The 18350-nt window shown below is 38.5% G+C and overlaps 2 protein-coding genes across 3 annotated transcripts; one reads left to right on the top strand and one right to left on the bottom strand.

Moving 5' to 3' along the window:
• Position 1: 1 nt before the first annotated feature.
• Positions 2–5730, bottom strand: oxnad1 (oxidoreductase NAD-binding domain containing 1). Of its 2 annotated transcripts, none has more exons than XM_027030106.3 (8): positions 5628–5730; positions 5076–5218; positions 4906–4966; positions 3347–3453; positions 1541–1682; positions 1188–1418; positions 797–905; positions 2–711 (listed from the first exon to the last, which is right to left on the bottom strand). In XM_027030106.3, exons 2-8 carry the CDS (start codon positions 5168–5170, stop codon positions 554–556), a joined length of 903 nt encoding a protein of 300 aa, XP_026885907.2. In that variant the 5' UTR covers positions 5171–5218; positions 5628–5730; the 3' UTR covers positions 2–553. The 2 variants fall into 2 exon arrangements, with proteins under 2 accessions (XP_026885907.2, XP_026885906.2); XM_027030105.3 differs by having other exon boundaries at positions 5076–5269; positions 5628–5716.
• A 3853-nt stretch (positions 5731–9583) lies between these two features.
• gpnmb (glycoprotein (transmembrane) nmb) lies at positions 9584–18166 on the top strand. The gene is made up of 12 exons (XM_027030113.3): positions 9584–9712; positions 12772–12903; positions 13019–13159; positions 13413–13586; positions 13677–13838; positions 14380–14697; positions 14947–15003; positions 15098–15292; positions 15581–15686; positions 15891–16111; positions 16417–16501; positions 17538–18166. The coding sequence occupies exons 1-12, from the start codon at positions 9643–9645 to the stop codon at positions 17686–17688; spliced, it is 1812 nt and encodes a 603-aa protein (XP_026885914.2). The 5' UTR covers positions 9584–9642; the 3' UTR covers positions 17689–18166.
• Positions 18167–18350: the final 184 nt, after the last annotated feature.

Raw genomic sequence — 18350 nt, 5'->3', positions numbered from 1 at the left:
GTCCAAGTTTAATTTTTATTTACAACTAGAGACTTGTAATCTACAACAGTCCTCCTCTTCGTCGCTTTAAAAAGCTGATCAATTACTACCAGGTTGAACTTACACTGAACTTACACTACAAACTAGTTAACCAACTATTTTGTGCCACAAATGACTCCCATTACAATGATCCTTTGCCATTGTGCATTGTTTCTGTTAAGTCATTTATTACTAAACTTTATATATCTCAGTCAGACTATCTTTGAACATCAGTCCTCTGAAAGATCTCTTAAAATCTAGTTAGTCTTATAAACAATTTTAGAACAATATAAAATTGTAAGCATTCACAATATGTCTACCCTGCACACAGTTACCCAGCAACCCTTTTTCTTTCAGAAGAGATGTTTCAGAGGAAACTCTCTAGGAGACTGTAGTACACAGGTAACAAAATCCTACGTGTCAATAAATTGTGCGTTTGTGGAAAAATAAAACGCTGGTCCAATTGACGCCAAAGAAGTGGTCCTGCTTTAGACCTCCAAGGTACTTTAAGGGCTTTAGCCTTCAGAAGACATGCCTACCACCACTTCTCAAAGAGAATTCTGTCCTCTGATAGGCCAAGACGTTGTAGGACAGTGCTCACATTCTCAATCATTGGTGGCGGCCCACATAAGTAACACAATGTGTGTTCAGGGTCTACACAATGCCTCAGTGACTCTTCTGATATCCTTCCGCCTGTAAGCGAAAAGATTCATTCTAGTCAATGTTCACTTAATGTATAACATAAAGTTCATGTATATTGCAGATATGTGTGACTTACTGGCTGTGCAGGGCTGCAGACTCTGCTCTATCTCAAAGTCTTGCTGGGTCACGTGGAAGACGCACGAAAATTTATCTGGGAATTCTTGGCAAACCCCAATAATGTTGTTCTGAAATAAAATAACAGCAGCAATAAGTCTATAAGGTAAATTTATTAACTGTTATTTTTAAATATGACTCTCTCCCATTTTCCAAGAAAGGGAAGAACGAGTCAACGATGTGATTACATATTTGTGTTAAATAACATTAAGATAATTGAGATTAAACCCCAATGTACTAAATACATTTTTGTATGACTGTCTAGTCTATAGATCAAAAAGGTTTAATATAATTTGGAAAGGTCTATATATTTCTGTGCTTTAATGCCCCACTCAGCTCCCAGACACACCCACTTTGAACAGCAGTTCCTTTGTGTTCTTGGCACTGTAACAGAGATGCGTGCGTCCTGGAAGGTATCCTTGCGTCTCTCTGAGCAGGTCAGCAGAGTGCATGAGTATGGAGTAGAGGGGATTAATGCCGACCCCCCCTGCCACAAGCAGCAGATCCATGGTGGGATCAGAAGGGCTGGGGTCAAAATAGAAATCACCCCCTACCCTTAATGCCACGTGAGAGTCCACCGTGCACTGGAAGAGACAGAGAGAGAAGGGATCATGATTCTGTTCAGCCCCAGTCAATCCAAATGTCAGAACTGCAGGTGATATCTGAGAAAAGGCAGTTCCCCTCTGTACTGGAGCTGTTCACTCACCTCAGTGTGCACCCAGTGTGCAGGTGGGTGCTTCGTGTACTTCACAGCGAGCTCGATGACCCCATTCCTCAGCAGGAGAGCTGGGCTGGAGCATACAGAGAAGCCACCCACCTTCTCCACACCCGAAATGAAGAAGTCCACCCTGGACACAACACCCATGCTTTAACCCCGCACTCACCTGGCACTCACACACCCACCTTCAGACAGACCAACCCAACACCTCACTCAGCACTCAACACTCACACACACACACGCACCAGCTTCAGACAGGTCCAGTGCTACAGATCTGTGATCCAATCCAGACCCACACTTACAAATGCCCAGCTCCCTACATGCCCCTCACTGTGGCTTGGTGCAGGCCCACTCCATATTCAACACATTACAATTAAAACCCAGAGAAGCTTTAAATAGAACATTGCAATGAGTGTTTACAACATAAGCATTATTGTAACAACACTGTATAACATTGTAACAGCTCAATATAACAACTAAATGAACAAAAATACATAAATAAATAACTATCCCTGCCAAGGGAAAATGATTAACAAATCCAAAATGAACTGTTCCACCAGTTGCTCTTAGTTTAAGTTTACAAGCAATACCGATAAGCAATAGAAACATATGGTTACCCACCATGTACACCCACTCTCTCTCCCTGTCAGATTTATTTATTACCATCAGTAGAACAAGTCATATGGTGTGGAGGAGTTTCTCTGCATGGCTTTACATAAATCATCTTGTGACTTTCACCTCTTACACACCATCACCACTCACACACTCATGCACACACATACACATACAGCCCATCACAAAGTAAATAACCCAAGACAATTGTCTCTCTGTTTTCACTGAACAGTAAATGTGAAATTTCTTCCTATGCTGTACATCATGCTGGTGATTCATTTTGGACACAATCATTTACTGAATGCTTTCTTTTCTCTCAAGCCAGGCATAACCTTAACCCTCCTAGACCAGGTCTAACATTAACCCTCCAAAACCAGGTCTAGCCCTAAAGCTCCCAGACAAGCTCTAACCTTAACCCTGCTGAACTTGGTTTAGCCCTTACCCACCCCCCTAACAGGTCTAACTTTAACCCCCCCAGAATAGGTCTAACCCTATCCCTCCCAGACCATGTCTAGCCCCAACCTTCCTGGACCAGGTTTAGCTCTACATCTCTATAAAATAACCAGATCTCCACATGTAGACTTAGGCTGCCCTGCCCTAATGTGTTTCTTTGTTGAAGACATGAATAATAAAGTGAATGATATAGCATAACTCCACTTCTAGCCTGCAAGTGTGACAACCAGCCTACTTGGCTCCATGTCTTCAGTCTGGTAAAGGCATCCTTTTAGAACACTAGTGATTATAAATCCTCTGCTGTTACAAGTTGGAAAAACTAACCTGTCATCAATTTCTCATTTGGACTTCCAGCACCCTCTCCTGGCCATTTGATGCAACTAATCCCATATGCACAATTCTTCTTTCATATCAATTACAGAATTCGCTTCTGTTAATTGTCCATAAGTAGCCATTAGTCATTTGAGCATGTGTCTCCATTAGATCAACAAGTCACAACCTGCCACAAAATAAATCTGCCAAGAACAACAAGTAATTGTCTCTCTGTTTCCACTGAATACTGAGTGTGAAATTTCTTCCTGTGCTGTACATCATCATGCTGGCAACTCATTTTGGACACAATCAGCTATGATGAAAAGGTACATTGGAAAGTTAAATGTGTCTAGTTAACATTACAGCAATAATCACGAAATAAAGATGACTGCATGGAAGCGATGACTTGTTTCTTACCACTGGCCGGCACGGAAGCTAAAGTCAGGATGTGTAACCTCCAGCTGCAGTTTCTTCACTGTGTTGGACTCATTTGTAATGGCGCACACTCGTGCAGAGAATACAGCCTGAGAATAAGTGCCCGTACATACGCGCACACACACACACAAGCGCACACACGCAGGTCATAAAGCAGAATCGAATATTTCATTAAGAAAGTGACAGCACAGTATCATCTAGACCAGTTACACAGATCTAGGGTTAAGGTTACAGAGGATTCACTATTTTTGGCTGTTTTTCAACCTAATAACTATAACCTAATAACTATAATAACCATCTATCCCATATGTAGTGTACCACATACAATCATATTGAAATATCTCCCTGGGTTTTTTAAAAAAGAATAAAAACTTTGCTGGCTGAAAACACATTTATAATAGGCGTTCAAGGCCAGTTGTTGAAATCCACAAATAAAACATGTGGAATATGATACAATAAAACCAAATTCAAAACTACAGCAACTGTACTTGAGCAATATGTAAGAATTAGACATTAGGTTTCAAATAAACATTTACTGACTGCTCCAACCACTGCCATTTGGTTTTCTTTACAAAGTTTAACACATTTGTGGCTTGGTGGTTAGCTTGTTTGCCTCTCAGTGCTAGGCTCTTGGGTTCAACTCCCTAGGGAGAGAGGAAGAGGTCTTGGATTTGAGTCCCTGGATGGAGATTCCATGATATCCCTGTATCTCTAGGATCTGTGGTTTCCTCCCACAGTCCAATAACTCCTAAACAGGGGGCGGAGGTTTATGATAGAGAGCACACTGCATGAAAATTGGCTGCTGTGTCATTGATGTATGTGTGAATCAATTCTAAAAATGATTTCTGCCTGTAAAGTACCTTTGGCTTTGACAAAGGTGCTATATAAATGTAATAAATAAAATATCTATGGTAATCAACCATGTGGTACAATGGACTAAATATTAGTTCAGTCTCTGGGGCCCTTGACCCTCAATTGCTTGAACTGTATGCAGTCATTATTGTAAGTTGCTTTGGATAAAAGTGTCAGCTAAATCCTGTAAATGTAAACGTGTTTAGGGAGAACTATTAAAGACTTTTATCAAGCACAGGAGAGCTAAACACTGGTTAATTCCTGATAATGATCAAGAGAGCTGTCAAACAGTCGAGTTGATTCTAGATGAGACGTGTGCATCTGGAGCTCACAGCTGACAAAGTCAGTTACTGTCTCACAATCAAAGAAATATCAAAGCAGGCCTTCATGCTACTAAAGTGAAAAAGGATAGAGATATGCTTAGCCATAGCTAACAACCCATGAGTAAAAATAAAGAAGAAGAAACTAAGAAAAAAAAGAGTTCTGGGACAATGTAGACACCTCTGTGAATTTCTGATCCACATCACTGAATTGGCACTGTAACTAATTCGTGTCTGTTGACATTAGTGTTATAGTGACATTAGTGTTATCTCACAACTGTCAAATAAGAGCTTTTTAATAAGTTTTCATAGAGAATGAGGAATGTCAACATCTATAAACTTAGTTAAAGAACTAAATTAAAGAATTACCTCTTGTCTGTAAACACTAGCCGTCCTTTTAAGGTGGTCTGCTTGTCCTAAAGACATTTTTCTTTGGGGGGAAAATGACACGTTAACTGCTCAATTTCTGTGTGTGGTTTTTTTTATATTTATTTATTTAATTAATTAATTAGTACAGCCACGTTCCAGAAAACACTCACCGTGTGGCTTTAAAAGAACATATTTCACCAGATCTGGTTAGGAGTGACTTCACAGTTCCCATTAAACATCTCGTCGTTTTTGAGGGGACGCTCATGGCGCGCGGAGCTCCGGCAGTCTCAGTGTGAAGTTAGTTACTTTACAGCTACAGGAATGGTGACATCCCAGACAGTCAGCGACATCACCCATTTCCTAGCTACAGCAATAATAATGTAATAAATAATCGACATCCATTAGCTAACTAGACAAAAATAGTAAACGTGAATAAGTACAAGTTATCCAAGTAGATTAGACAGATACCCGGTGAGTAACTGTCGCGTACTGTAAAATATGTAGAGATTTTCAAAATTGTATCTAAATTCTATGGAAAGCACAGAAGACAGATAATTAACCTAGCATATCTAAGTTAGCTAAACCTAGCTAATTCTGGCTACGTGGTCTTGCCCAGCTAAGACATGTAACCTAGCTGTTTTACAAATCCAAAATATTAACTTTAAAGTGCTGAGATGTCCAAGAATAGCCCTATGTACATGCTATGTTTAAATGTTACCCACCTACGATGTCCTCCATGTCTTATACAGCGAGATATTATAAACCTTTAACCTCTGCCATGTTCTCCGGAAACACACAAATGTACCGGATGTAGTTACCGGTCACGAATTTGTGTAGGTATATTTTAGATAATCAATTCTGCGCATTGTCTGTGCATTGTTCTCGTAGAAACATGTCTTTAACCGTTAACGCGTCATAAAAATTGAACTCTATAAAGAGTATTTAAATGTTTTATACCTAGTATAGTGTAGTTGTTATAAATGTATTTTTTCTTAATAAAACAAATTACATATAAACATCATTGGCCTAACTCAAATTGGCTAATTTAACGCCTAACGTTTCGTAAACGTCTTTCAAGATATTTGGTTCCTTGAATACGAATAAAAATACCTTTACGAGATTTATTGTACTCTTCCATACCAAAGCTAATGTATACGGCATGTATTAATAACAATATTCGTTGTTGTTGTTGTTGTTGTTGAACTTTTTGTTGTTTTGTAGGCTAATAAAACATTCTCAGTCCTTCTCACATAAACCTAACAAAAACAAACAATCAAACAAACTAAAAACAAAAAAACAAAAAAAACAGTTGTACCCGCTAATGCTTTTCAGAATGCACTACCAAACACTAATTGTAAACAGGTTTGGTTCCTTGTGTAAGAGAGCGGCGGCCCCTGCTGGCCTTAGAAAGACATTGCATATAATGGTAGCTAAGTGACTTCAGAGCGAAAGTAGGTCAAGGTGCAGTTAAACCTAATGTTCTGCAAGGGTCTTGTGGTTTATTGAAGAAAGAATGAACATGTAACAATTATATGAAAATGATGATTATTCTGAAGGAATATAACATCACTTATAGGTCGTGATCACATTTGAACATTGCTCAAAGAGAAATTCTAAGTGTTGTGAAATGTAGAGTGAGATATTTAAAAATCAAGTGCTTCGTGTAATTGAAGGAGTGATTATTGTATTAATAACTGCTGATCTGTCATATACGCATAGATTTATTGTAATACCTAGTGTGGAAGCTTTTGTGCAATTGTGTATAAAAATGTTCCTGTTTTTTTCCACATGTTGAAAAGTGGCTAGTGACTGTTTTGACTTGACATGTTGGTGTCTGACTTTTGCACGGTGATGTAAGTCGTCTTGTGATAGCTGGAATAAGTACTCAGAATGTCCCACTTCTCACCATGTACTTAATGAGCGGCCCTGCTTATAGTCAGCTCCGCAGGTTTGTGTCCAGCTCTATAGATGGGGACAATTAAATCTCTTAGTGGTTGCTGCTCAGTGTGCCGGAATAAACATTATTTCTATACATACTTTAGTCACCTATGCTACACCAAGTACATGGATTTTTTTTTCTTCTCATGTTTCATTTTTGTATTTTATGTTCTGTCATGTGTGATTTTACATCACTCGCTTTTGTTTGTATTTTGAAAGAAAAATGTAGTTCCTTCGCCCAATTAATAATTTTAAATAATTCAGGTAAAGTGACATTTCTTAGCCACATCAGTCTCCTCGGGACACAAAGATTAAGTTACACGTATGTGTCACTGGGGACAGACATGTTTCCTTTTGTAGCCTATGTTGCGTAGACTTCGAGCAAAGATTTTTGAGTGGAGGAAAAAATCGAAGTTCCTTTTACTAATGGGACATTTTGAGTTTATTCCCATCCATCCCTTCGAACTGCTTAGAAATTGCTGAAAGCGCTGCTGCTTTAGGCTACAGATAATATTTTCCTGGAATAAAGTATATAATAAATTAGACATTCCCAGCTAGGTTTCAATGAGTTAACGCGTGCCTCCGCATTCGTGTTTTTATGGCGAATAAAATGGGCATGATTGTTGTCTTCTTCGGTCATATTACCTCCGAATCAGTAAAGACGAGTTACGCTGCACACAGAGTAGTAACTAACAATGAAAACACCGAGGTCTGGTCCTCGGTATTTTCCGATTTTTTTTTTCCTTGAAAGTTGTAACAGCGCTGTTCTGATGGGCTAATGTTTTGACGGAGTGTAGCTTACGTTGCATAAAAGCTTGCTGCGCAAGACTGCTCAGTCAACAGACACGAGTGGTTCTCAGCTGACCTCAGAGCTGATGATGGATTTGTGTGTTAGACTTAGTTTCTCAAGAAGAAACAGCGTATTCAGTCATCTTAACGTGGCGTTAATTCCCTTAAACATAAATGTGTGGTTTGTGTTGATAATCCTATTAATTAACAAGCTTTAGCAACCCCTTACATTTCAAAATGATTGTTTTTAAGGTTGTTTTTTTAGACCTGACGACAATGCGCAGAGAAACAGAGAGACATAGAGACTCAGAAATAAATAACACTGGTATAAGCTTGTTGGTATAAACTAAAATAAGAATATTTACAAGTTATCCATTTCGAAGCTATATATTTCATGTATAAGGTTCCGTTTTTGCTTTCAGCTATACTATTTTAGTAAATAAATAGCTTAAATTAATAACTAAAGTTAAATAAGTAATTAACGAATAATTTCCTAAATGAAATCAGACTAACTTGAGCCAAAGTCGTTTTTGTAAAAACAATCACAGTTTATTGATACACAGTGTTCCAAGTTTAAAAGTTGGAGGAAGAGTGGTTTAAATAATTGAATGTAGGTTATCGTTATTATAGTGAACACCAGGAAACAACGAAGTATTGAAAAACATCAAGGAAATCAGAACGCAGTACCAGGCCTACACGTGTTTTATTACTTTATGTGAAGTAATTTGCATTTCTACAGTAAGCACCACTATAATTCTGATCCTGGTTACGACGCTGGTTGCTAACATTACCCTGTAGCTCCCAAAATCACCGCGCTTGGTGAGAAAAGTGAGGGGCACTAAGATACAAGAAGGAATTTGAAAATAAAATAAAATAGGCTGCATTTAGTGAACTATATAACTATGACTTTGGGAAATTTAAGGAGAATTTGAAATTCTTGAGCATGATTATACTGAATGAGCTAGAGTTTTCTCATAAACGAGATGAAACAGTGAATCAGTGAGGTCAGAACACTTCCACAATAAATCAGACGCTGGGGAAAAGTAGCAATAACAGAGGCATTGTTTTGACCGTTATTCTGTAGCCGAAATAGTCTGTTATTACTGCTGTTGCTGCTGATGTTACTTTACAGAACATTTTTCTTGTTACAAATTTTTAAAGGGTTGTTTTGTTGTTAGCTAGCTAATATTAGACTTTTTTTTTTTCAAAATAAACAATCACACAAATTACTATCCTATGCCACTCTAAAGTTTTGTTATATTCTGGTGATTTGTGACCAGAAATTATCCACGTAGTCCAGATCACCAGTTAAAAGAGTTCTTCCATCTCATGATATTCAGGTGATCGATTTGCCCAATAACATTTAACACCAGGAATGACATTGCAAATCCTTGTTCTGTATATATATTTGAGCGAAGGTTTGAGTAATTTGTAGTCTATAGCTTAAACTATTTAATTGGTGGATTAAAATAGCCCGGTATTAAATGACTGGTGAAATTAATACCCTTTTGTTTTTCAACCTTAGTTGAAATATATTTTCGTTTTCGCCTTATATTTGAGTATGCCTATTTAAAGCACCCCGTTTTTCAAAGAGGCAAAATATTACAGTTTTGTTCATTAAAGAACATATGTTTCAAGATTATTACCAAATAGAAAAACAAGGCAGCATGCTGTATTGGAAATACAATTTCCTTGTGTAATGCAAAGAAAACACGCAAATATGTTAATTAATACTACAAGCTAAACGGGTCAAATAGGGAAGGGGTGAGTCAGCCCTTATGAGTCGCGCGGGACTGCGCGAGCCCGTTGACTCTAATTGGGAGTCAGACGCATCTTGTTATAGAAACGTCACATGGACGTGTGCAAAACATTTCATTATTAAATTATGGTTCTGGCATGAATCTTACTGAAGGGATATTTACTTTATAGTCGTGGCACCGAGGACGTTAGACGTTGAGGGCAAATAATTTGTCGCACCTTTTTTCTTTTGTGTTATATTTTTTAGACAATATGGTGCGTTTGGAAGGTATTTTTGTGCTGGTTTGTGCAATTTTAGTTGCCAGGGTGGACTGCAAGAAAAGTAAGTATAATTAATTTAGGTGTTTTTAAAATAATGCATACAGAATAAACCTCTACGATAGCTAAAAAAAAAATCTTACATTGACGGCACACAGGTACATGTACCGGGACACCACAGCAGGAAGGAATGGGCTGTACGTTTATAAACCAACTAAAGAAACACTGAAACGTAATTATTTTAATAATCAACACTAATGTCAGGTTAGCCTAAAAGGGTAATACTGTGAAATAATTGATTATTTACGACTATCTGTGTCGTATTATATTCAAATAGGGTTTGTAAGGCTCAGAAATTTCAATGTTATGTGAAAATACTGTGCTGGTGTGTTCCAAAATTACATCTCATGTTACGAATAATGATGCTTTTTTTCAGCATTTGATTTTTAATTAATCTAGTTCAAAATATTTTAGAGAGCGACCAATATATCCCAATATATTGTTCTTGTTTCACATCGACGTATACGGCTTTATTTAACACAGTCTTTCATTATTTTCTTTAAATTAACATCTGTGTAGGTTTTGGTATCCCAATAATAATAATAATAATAATAATAATAATAATAATAATAATAATAATAATAATAATAATAAGTTAAACGTATATAGCGTATTTCATAAACCCTAATACGCTTTATATTTCAGAAAAGAAAAATGTTTGCCGGTGACCCTCGAGGGCTGTTTCCAGGAGCGTTAAGCCTAAAATTTCAGTGCCTTGCAGTTCCAAGAATAAATGGTTATTTAGGATTAGACATGTTATGGGTCTGGTCTCTCTTGTGATTAACAAGCTACTTTACGATGGAGCTACAACAGTAATTGTTGCTCTTGTTTTCAGAAAACCGTAAACGTTAATATAACATAAAAGATCATAAAACATCCGACTAACAAATTATCTGTGACTCCGTCACAAGCGTGAAGACACTTATATTGGGTTATTTAACGAATGAACATAATTAATGTATACCGTTAAAATTAAGCACTGAAAATTATCTGGACAACTGGACAACAAGATGATTTTTTTTCTTAAGAAGCGCATAAGCTATACATGTATCGGCTAAGATAGGTTATAACATCTCTATATAAAAACAATAAATACAATCTTTTCCCTTTCATCTTGGTTGTATTAAACCATGGTTCACTAAAAAATTGCTTGTGAAGTGCCAAAAAGCCAGTCAGTCAGTCAGAGAGCAGCCTGTAGTAGTGTCACACACACATCAGGAATGGCCTGAGGTGCTCCCCTCCTGTTTCACCCAGTTTTTAACAGCAACCCAATTACCGGCCATTCCAAAGGTACACAATTATTTTAAACTCTACCCCTAGTAATGAAAAGTAGTAATAGTTTTTATTTTCATACACACAAATGCACCGAGAACACTACACATTCTATTCAAAATCAAAACACAAATTAAAATTCATTAAATGTGTTATTACTTTACAGAAAGTGAAGAAAAGGGAATATTAGGCTGTTCAAAAATAGCAGTGTCTGCATTTCTCTTTACAAACTCACACGTTTACTGTATAAACTGAAAAATGCTTAGTTATTGAGCTGTCCTGTGAATCACTAAACTAATATTTAGTTGTATAACCACTGTTTCTGAGAACTGCTTCACATCTTTGTTGCATGGACCAACTTCTGGCCCCTGTGAGCAGGTATTCCAAGCCCAGGACAACTGGACCACATTCCACAATTCCTCTGCATTTCTTGGTTTTGCCAAGCATTTTTGATGTCATCCCACAAGTTTTCTATTGTCCTAAGGTGCGGCGATTGGGCTGACCACACCACACTTCTTCATTTGGAACCAAGATATTGCACGGTTACTGGTGTGTTTTGGGTGATTGTCTTGTTGAAACACCCATTTGAAGGGCATTTTGTCTTCGGCACGATTCAGCATGATCTCTTCAAGTATTATGATGCATTCAAACTGATCCATGATCCCTGGTCTGCAATAAATAAGCCTGACATCATAGTATGAGAAACACCTGCGTTTTATGATGCTTGTGCCACACTGTCTTCACAGTGTACTGTGGCTTGAATTCAGTATTTGTGGGTCATCTGACAAACTGTCTGCTGCCCCTAGACCCAAAATGAACAATCTTGCTTTCATCAGTCCCCAAAATGTTGCACCATTTCTCTTTAGGTCAGTCGATGTGTTCTTTGTCAAATTGTAAACTCTTCAGCACATGTCGTTTTTGCAGCAATGAGACTTTGCGGGGGCTTCTTGCTGATAGCTTGGCTTCATATAGGCATCTTCTAATTGTTACACTACTCACAGGTAACTTTCGACCTTTGATCTCCCTGGAGCTGAGTCTCTATTCTTCAATCCATTCGAATGGGAGTTTACCGTTTTTCATCCACGTCTTTCTGGTTTTGGTTGCCATTTTAAAGCATTTGAGATCATTTTAGCTGAGCAGCCTATTATTTTCTGCATTTCTTTATATGTTTTCCCCTCTCCAATAAACTTTTTAATCAAAGTACACTGTTCTTCGGAACAATGTCTGTAACGGCCCGTTTTACTCAGTTTTTTAGAGAGAAATGCACTATAACCAGTATGCACAACATCTACTGCTTTTGTCCTATAATAGGGGCCACCTGTTTGACACTAATTGAACTTCACACTGGTTTTATTTTGAACATGCCCATTTTAGTTAATTATTCAGTTGCACAGAATCAGTAGCATACATGTCATGACTGCTGGGTCTGTTGGTTTTTTATTACTCTACCACAACCTACTAGTACATTTTTTGCCATGTAGAAATATAATTTCTACCAAAAACAGTGACTGATCTAGTTAGTGATGTTGGACTGCTATTTTTTTTAACACAACTGTAGATATATATCTAAAAATTATTTTTAGATACAAACATAGGACATTCCAAGGAATATCAAAACAAAGTTTACGACACGTTTGGGAAACCCATCCCAGTAGTGTAATAAAACTATTAAATCTTAAAATCTTGTTGGTGGTATTATGTAACAGGTTACCATTTGACTATTAAAGCTTAAAAGCTTTGCCTTCCATATGCTATCATTGCACTCATCACTCTCTTTGTAAAAACATGCAGCATTTGGAGATATGTTTCGTCACAAGCAAAAGGATCCTTTTCCATTCCTGATTTCCGGGTGGGACCAGGACACCAATCCGTGGGACGAATTGCTGTATCCCCCGTTCAAACAAGAGACCAAGCATAGATACGGTACGTTTTATAGAAATTCAGAACTACGAAATCTAGATTCATTGAGCATATTTCCAAGCACACTACCTCCATAGGTTTGCGTATATGAAGCTTCTCGCTTTACCTCTTCTCTCAGGTAAGCCTCACGTGCGCCTCACGAGCAACAGCCCCGCAATGAATGGCTCGTGCTTGACGTTTACAGCCAAGCTAGAATTTCCTAGGTGCCAAAAAAAGGACTCCAGTGGCAACCTTGTGTATGACGAGTACTGTGTAAACGGTAAGTGGAGACCTTGGGAGCTTCTTACATAACAAACATTTATATTTATATTTAGAACCTGCTTTCATCTAGTGTATTGCTCATTACAGTTGTATTTAAATGTTAAAACTAAGTTTTGTTTGCTGATTTGGTTAGATCATAGTTCAGGTGCTAAATGCAAACTTTAAATGAGAGGAATTTGTTAGATATACTAAAAAGGGTAGTTAATTCTTCAAGTCCTAAATGTAATTGCATCTTTCTTTTGTGAGATCAGCAGATGGGCAGTTGCTTTCTGGATACGTGTATAACTGGATGTCCTGGCTGGATGATTATGGGTTTGGAAGGTGTACAGATTTGAAGCGCTGCAATGTATTCCCTGATGGAAAGCCATTTCCCCAGCACAGTGACTGGAGGCGCAGAGATTATGTCTATGTATGGCACACTATGGGTAAGCACACAGATAGAGATGTGTTGCCCTTATGGTCTGTCTGCACAATATAACATCATCTGTGCTTCGTTCTGTCCACTTGTTTCTCAGGTCAATATTTTGAGACATGTGATGGCTCTTCCTCTAGTCTGACACTCAGCACCACTAACTGGGCATTTGGAGCTGGGGTGATGGAGGTTATGGTGTACCACAAGAGTGAATGGAGAAAGTATTTCCCCTTCTCCACTGACAGCACAGTGTTCATCATCACAGGTGGGTGTGTCCAAGCACACAGCCACACTCTCAAAGTAAGACAAACACAATTACAGAGCAATGCATTCTGGGGCTCACCCACATAAAGAAATGAGAACAGAGATGATGAAGACTTTAGACCTGTTTTGTCTTTTCTACATTCATTAACAATTGAGTGGTATATCAGTGGTTAAGGTCCTTCAGTAGTACTCAGAAAATTGTCAGTTCAAGCCCCACCACTGCCACTATTGAGCCCATGAGCAAGGCCCTTTGTGTCCAATTGTATTCAGTAATAATTTTGGATAAAAGTGTCAACTAAATTGCATAAATGTAAACTGGTACTTGTTTCCTACTACAAGCTGGTGTGGCATTGATTCTGATTAATCTGGACCTATGTTCCTAAAAATGTTAATTTCTTTCTTCTCATCACAGCCATCCTGTTTCAAATCTAGCAGAGCATCAGTTATGTGCCCCAGCCACTGAAGTCACATGGGGTAGCTTAGATTCAAACTTAAATCCCCTCATGAAAACTAAACAATGCATTATTTCTGTTCACACACAGATCACATCCCATTGTTTGTGAATATTTCCCAGAAGGAAGCAGAGAACATCACTGAGAAAAATGTTTTTATAAAGGGATATGACATCATCTTTAAAGTTCAGATTCACGATCCCAGCAGCTACCTGAGGACAGCAGACACAGTTGATTTTATTTGGACTTTTGGGGATGGAAACCAGCTGGTCACACATAGTAACATAGCAACCCATGCCTATGGGACACTTGGCAACATCACAGTGAAGCTGATCGTGAAGGCAGCTTTCCGCACCAAATGTCCTCCACCAACTCCTCCACCCACACATTTTAGTCTACCGTATACAGGTAAAGAAGACATTCACAAATGCACATGCACACACACATGCACACACACAGAGATGCATACACATGCACATGCACATGCATACACATACACTTGCATGCACCTGTACAATTCCCCATGCCAGTATGGTGGGGAAGTGATAAATCCACATCCCTGGCCATATCAGTTTGATTGTACATGGTGTCCAAAATAATTTCATATAGACCATCTGGGGCAAGTGATAAAAGAATGCACTTCCTTTGTCAAAACAGTGACCACACCCCCACTAAGTACTCCTTTAGCCAGTCCCAAAGAAGAGACCACTGAGGGTGAGGTGCACCTCATGCACATGTTTATTCATCAATGTGAAAAACTTGAAATATCAAGTGTTTAACAGGGATGTTTTTCCCTTTCACCTTATAGTTATCACCTCTCCATCTCCCTCTACTGAGCTCTCCCCTACATATCCAGAGATGACTACTAACATGACTCTGAATGGGACTATGACCACTGACTCAGGGGTCGGCTCCTCCAACATGGTGCAACACATACACATCACAGAATCTGAGTGTTTCTGCGACATGTATGGAACCTTTGAAGACCAGATTGTCATAATTGGTAAATATCTTAACACAAGCCCACACTTGCATGACATTGTTTACTGTTCCCATGGTGCTGTGCAGTAACTAAATGTTGTTGCAGTTTCAGCATGGTACAGCTTTTTCATTGTTTTCTTTGGGTTACTTTTGGGGTGCAGGCAACACCTTTGTGCAACACCCTTGTGCTGAAATCCCTGAAACAGTTTAAGAATAACTAAAAACTAAATATTCATATTTAGGTGAGGGAGTATAACTTCTATTTGTGATTATGTATTTCTCTGTGGTGTTCTGTTGCATGTTGTCATAGAAGCCCCTTCTTCTTTTCACCACATGCTGCCAAATCAAATTGTGGAAGTGTCTGCTGTGAAGGTGACGAACGCTACTGTGAACATTGTAGTTACATGTTTAGACAGGTAGGAAGCCCACACTTACTAAAATGATCAAAGACAAATAATATAAATGTTTGCTGATGTCTAATGCTTGCAAAAAGAGTTCTTCACTACAGTATTCACTTTAAACTCTTGACAGGATAAATTGCCATATTTAGAAGTTTGTGTATAATTGAACCTCCTCTCCCTGACTATAATAACATAGCTGTTCCTATCTACCTGGGCCAGTCTCCTTTCTTCAGTATGTACCACTATGGCTGACTCTACCTGTCGCCAGGTGATGAGCATCATGTGTGATGATGTGAATTCACCTGATGAAGGTTGCCACGTTAGCCTGAAATGCACGTTCCATGAGCCAGGAACCTACTGTGTCAACATCACTTTGGGGTTGCCTGGTGGATTGGCATTCACTACCACTACTGTAACTATTGGCAACATCTCTGGCAATGGTAAGTCAAGGGATTTAGACCAGCTCCTTGGCTTTAGTCCAGTTTTAATTATGGTCAACTGAAAAATGTTATAGAGGCTAGAGGCAATGAAGGTCATTCGGTTCAACTGATACAAAACATTCTCTTATTCATTCTGTTCAGAAACATGAATCTAGCTACATTAATCCGTCTTAGGTTAGATGAAGCACTTCACTGATCTTCACTGATCTGAAGTGAGAGGAATAAGGAACAGAAATTTTCAGACAGAAATTTAGGCTTGTTTTGTGGTAAACCTGCACTCTCAAATAATCTCATCTCTGCATTAGGTTCAACTAGACTGGCTATGACAATGCTGGCTTGTGGTGCTGTGCTACTTGTCATCTTTGCCTTCATCACATTCTTTGTATACAAGTACGTACTAAGTGCAGAAACAGCCATACCATTAAAACCACATGCCTAAATAGTGTTAGCTCTCTTTCTTGCCACCAAAAGTGGCATCTTGCACCAAGACATTAGCAGCAGATCTTTAAGTCCTGAAAGTTGAGGTAGGGCCTCTATGGATCAGACTTGTTTTTTCCATTACAGCCCAGAGAAGCGCTATCAGATTGAGATTTTCTGAATATGGAAGACAAATCAACACTTTAACTCTTTGTCATGTTCCTCAAACCATTTCTGAAGAACTTTTGAAGTGTGGCAGGGCACATTATCCTGCTGAAAGAGTCCACTATCCTTAGGGAATACCGTTACCATAAAGGAGTGTACTAGGTCTGAAGAAATCTTTAGGCAGGTGGCACATGTAAAAGTAACATCCAGGTTTCCAGCAGAATATTGCCCATCGCTGTTGGCTTGCCTTATTCCCATAGTGTACCCTGGTAACATGTCTTCTCCAGGAAAGTGACACATATACACACATTAGGCCACAGGATGTAAAACAAGGCCACCTCCTTCCATTGCTCCATCATGCAGTTCTTATGCAATTGTGCCCATTGTAAAGGCTTTGGTCAGTGGGCAAGGTCAACATGGACACTCTGACTAGCTTGCAGCCCTGCGCTCAATAAGGTGCAGTGCACTTTGAGTTCTGACACCATTCATACACCAATGCTCATTTGTAACCCTGTTACTGGTTCATTGGTTGGACCACTTTTCATAGGTATCAACCACTACATAATGGGTATTATAACTACTTTTGATAGGTATTAACTACTGCATATTGGGAACACCCCACAATACCTGCCATTTTGGAGATGCTCTGACCAAGTCTAACCATCATGCTTTTATTGTAACAGAAATGTAGAAGAGATCCCATGTTTATTTTTAGCCATTTCAAACTCAGTATAGCGTAGGACTTCAATCCCCAGTGTTTCCTGGTATAAATCTGCTGGGGCTGAAAATGTTTGCAGGTGTAATTGCATTTTTCTCCTTGGCTCCCCTTCTGCTGCCCTCACAGACGCTACAAGGTTTATCGTCTGGCAAGGCGCCCTAGGCTGGAAGACACCAATGGAGACGACCTGGTCAGGAGTCCCCTGAGTAGGCTCAGGGTGCTGCTGTTCCCAGTCAATGAGGAACAAAGCCATCTGTTGACTAACAGACACTTGTGAACTTAATATATTACCTGAAGACCACTTTGTGGATTCTTGAAGTTTTCTACATGTATTCTAGCATTCTCAAAACAGCAAAACGCACTATCAATAATTTGGAAATATGTAAATGCAGTATTTTCAAAGCAAAACTTTCCCCAAAACTAGAGGTAGATTTAACTTTTAAACTGTAATATGAATGCTAGTCTGAAGCAATGAAGGTTACAATATTGCTTTCAGCAGATCTTTGTCATGTTTTGAAGGGCTCTATATTCGTCTAAACATTTCCTACCAAGCTTTTTTCTTGATTTAATGTAATTAACAGTTCTAAATATATTAACCTCCAAGTGAAAATGGCCAAAACAATTTTGGAAACTTTTTGTATGCATGTTATTTTATAAAGGTCTCCCGCAATCTAGTTTCAATTATAAATTTAAATGTGACCAAGACACAGAGAAATTATCCTAATAAAACATGTACACTAGTGCTTACTCTTAAGTATGTGGATATCATTTTTGATAGACAGGATTTGAAATCACTCAAGCTGACATGCAATTTGGTTGTAAGGTGAGCATATTTCACTAATAATAAAAAAACGTATTTAAGCATCTGTCCAACTGAATAACTTACATTTCCAGAGATCCTATATTAAAACAGAATCCTTATATTTATTTCACAAATGA

The sequence above is a fragment of the Electrophorus electricus genome, chromosome 2 (assembly GCF_041902795.1).
Source record: "Electrophorus electricus isolate QZ-2024a chromosome 2, ASM4190279v1, whole genome shotgun sequence".
In the NCBI taxonomy this organism is placed as follows: Eukaryota; Metazoa; Chordata; class Actinopteri; order Gymnotiformes; family Gymnotidae; genus Electrophorus; species Electrophorus electricus.
Note: the sequence above shows the minus strand (reverse complement) of the source record. Positions and strands in the feature narration are given on the sequence as shown.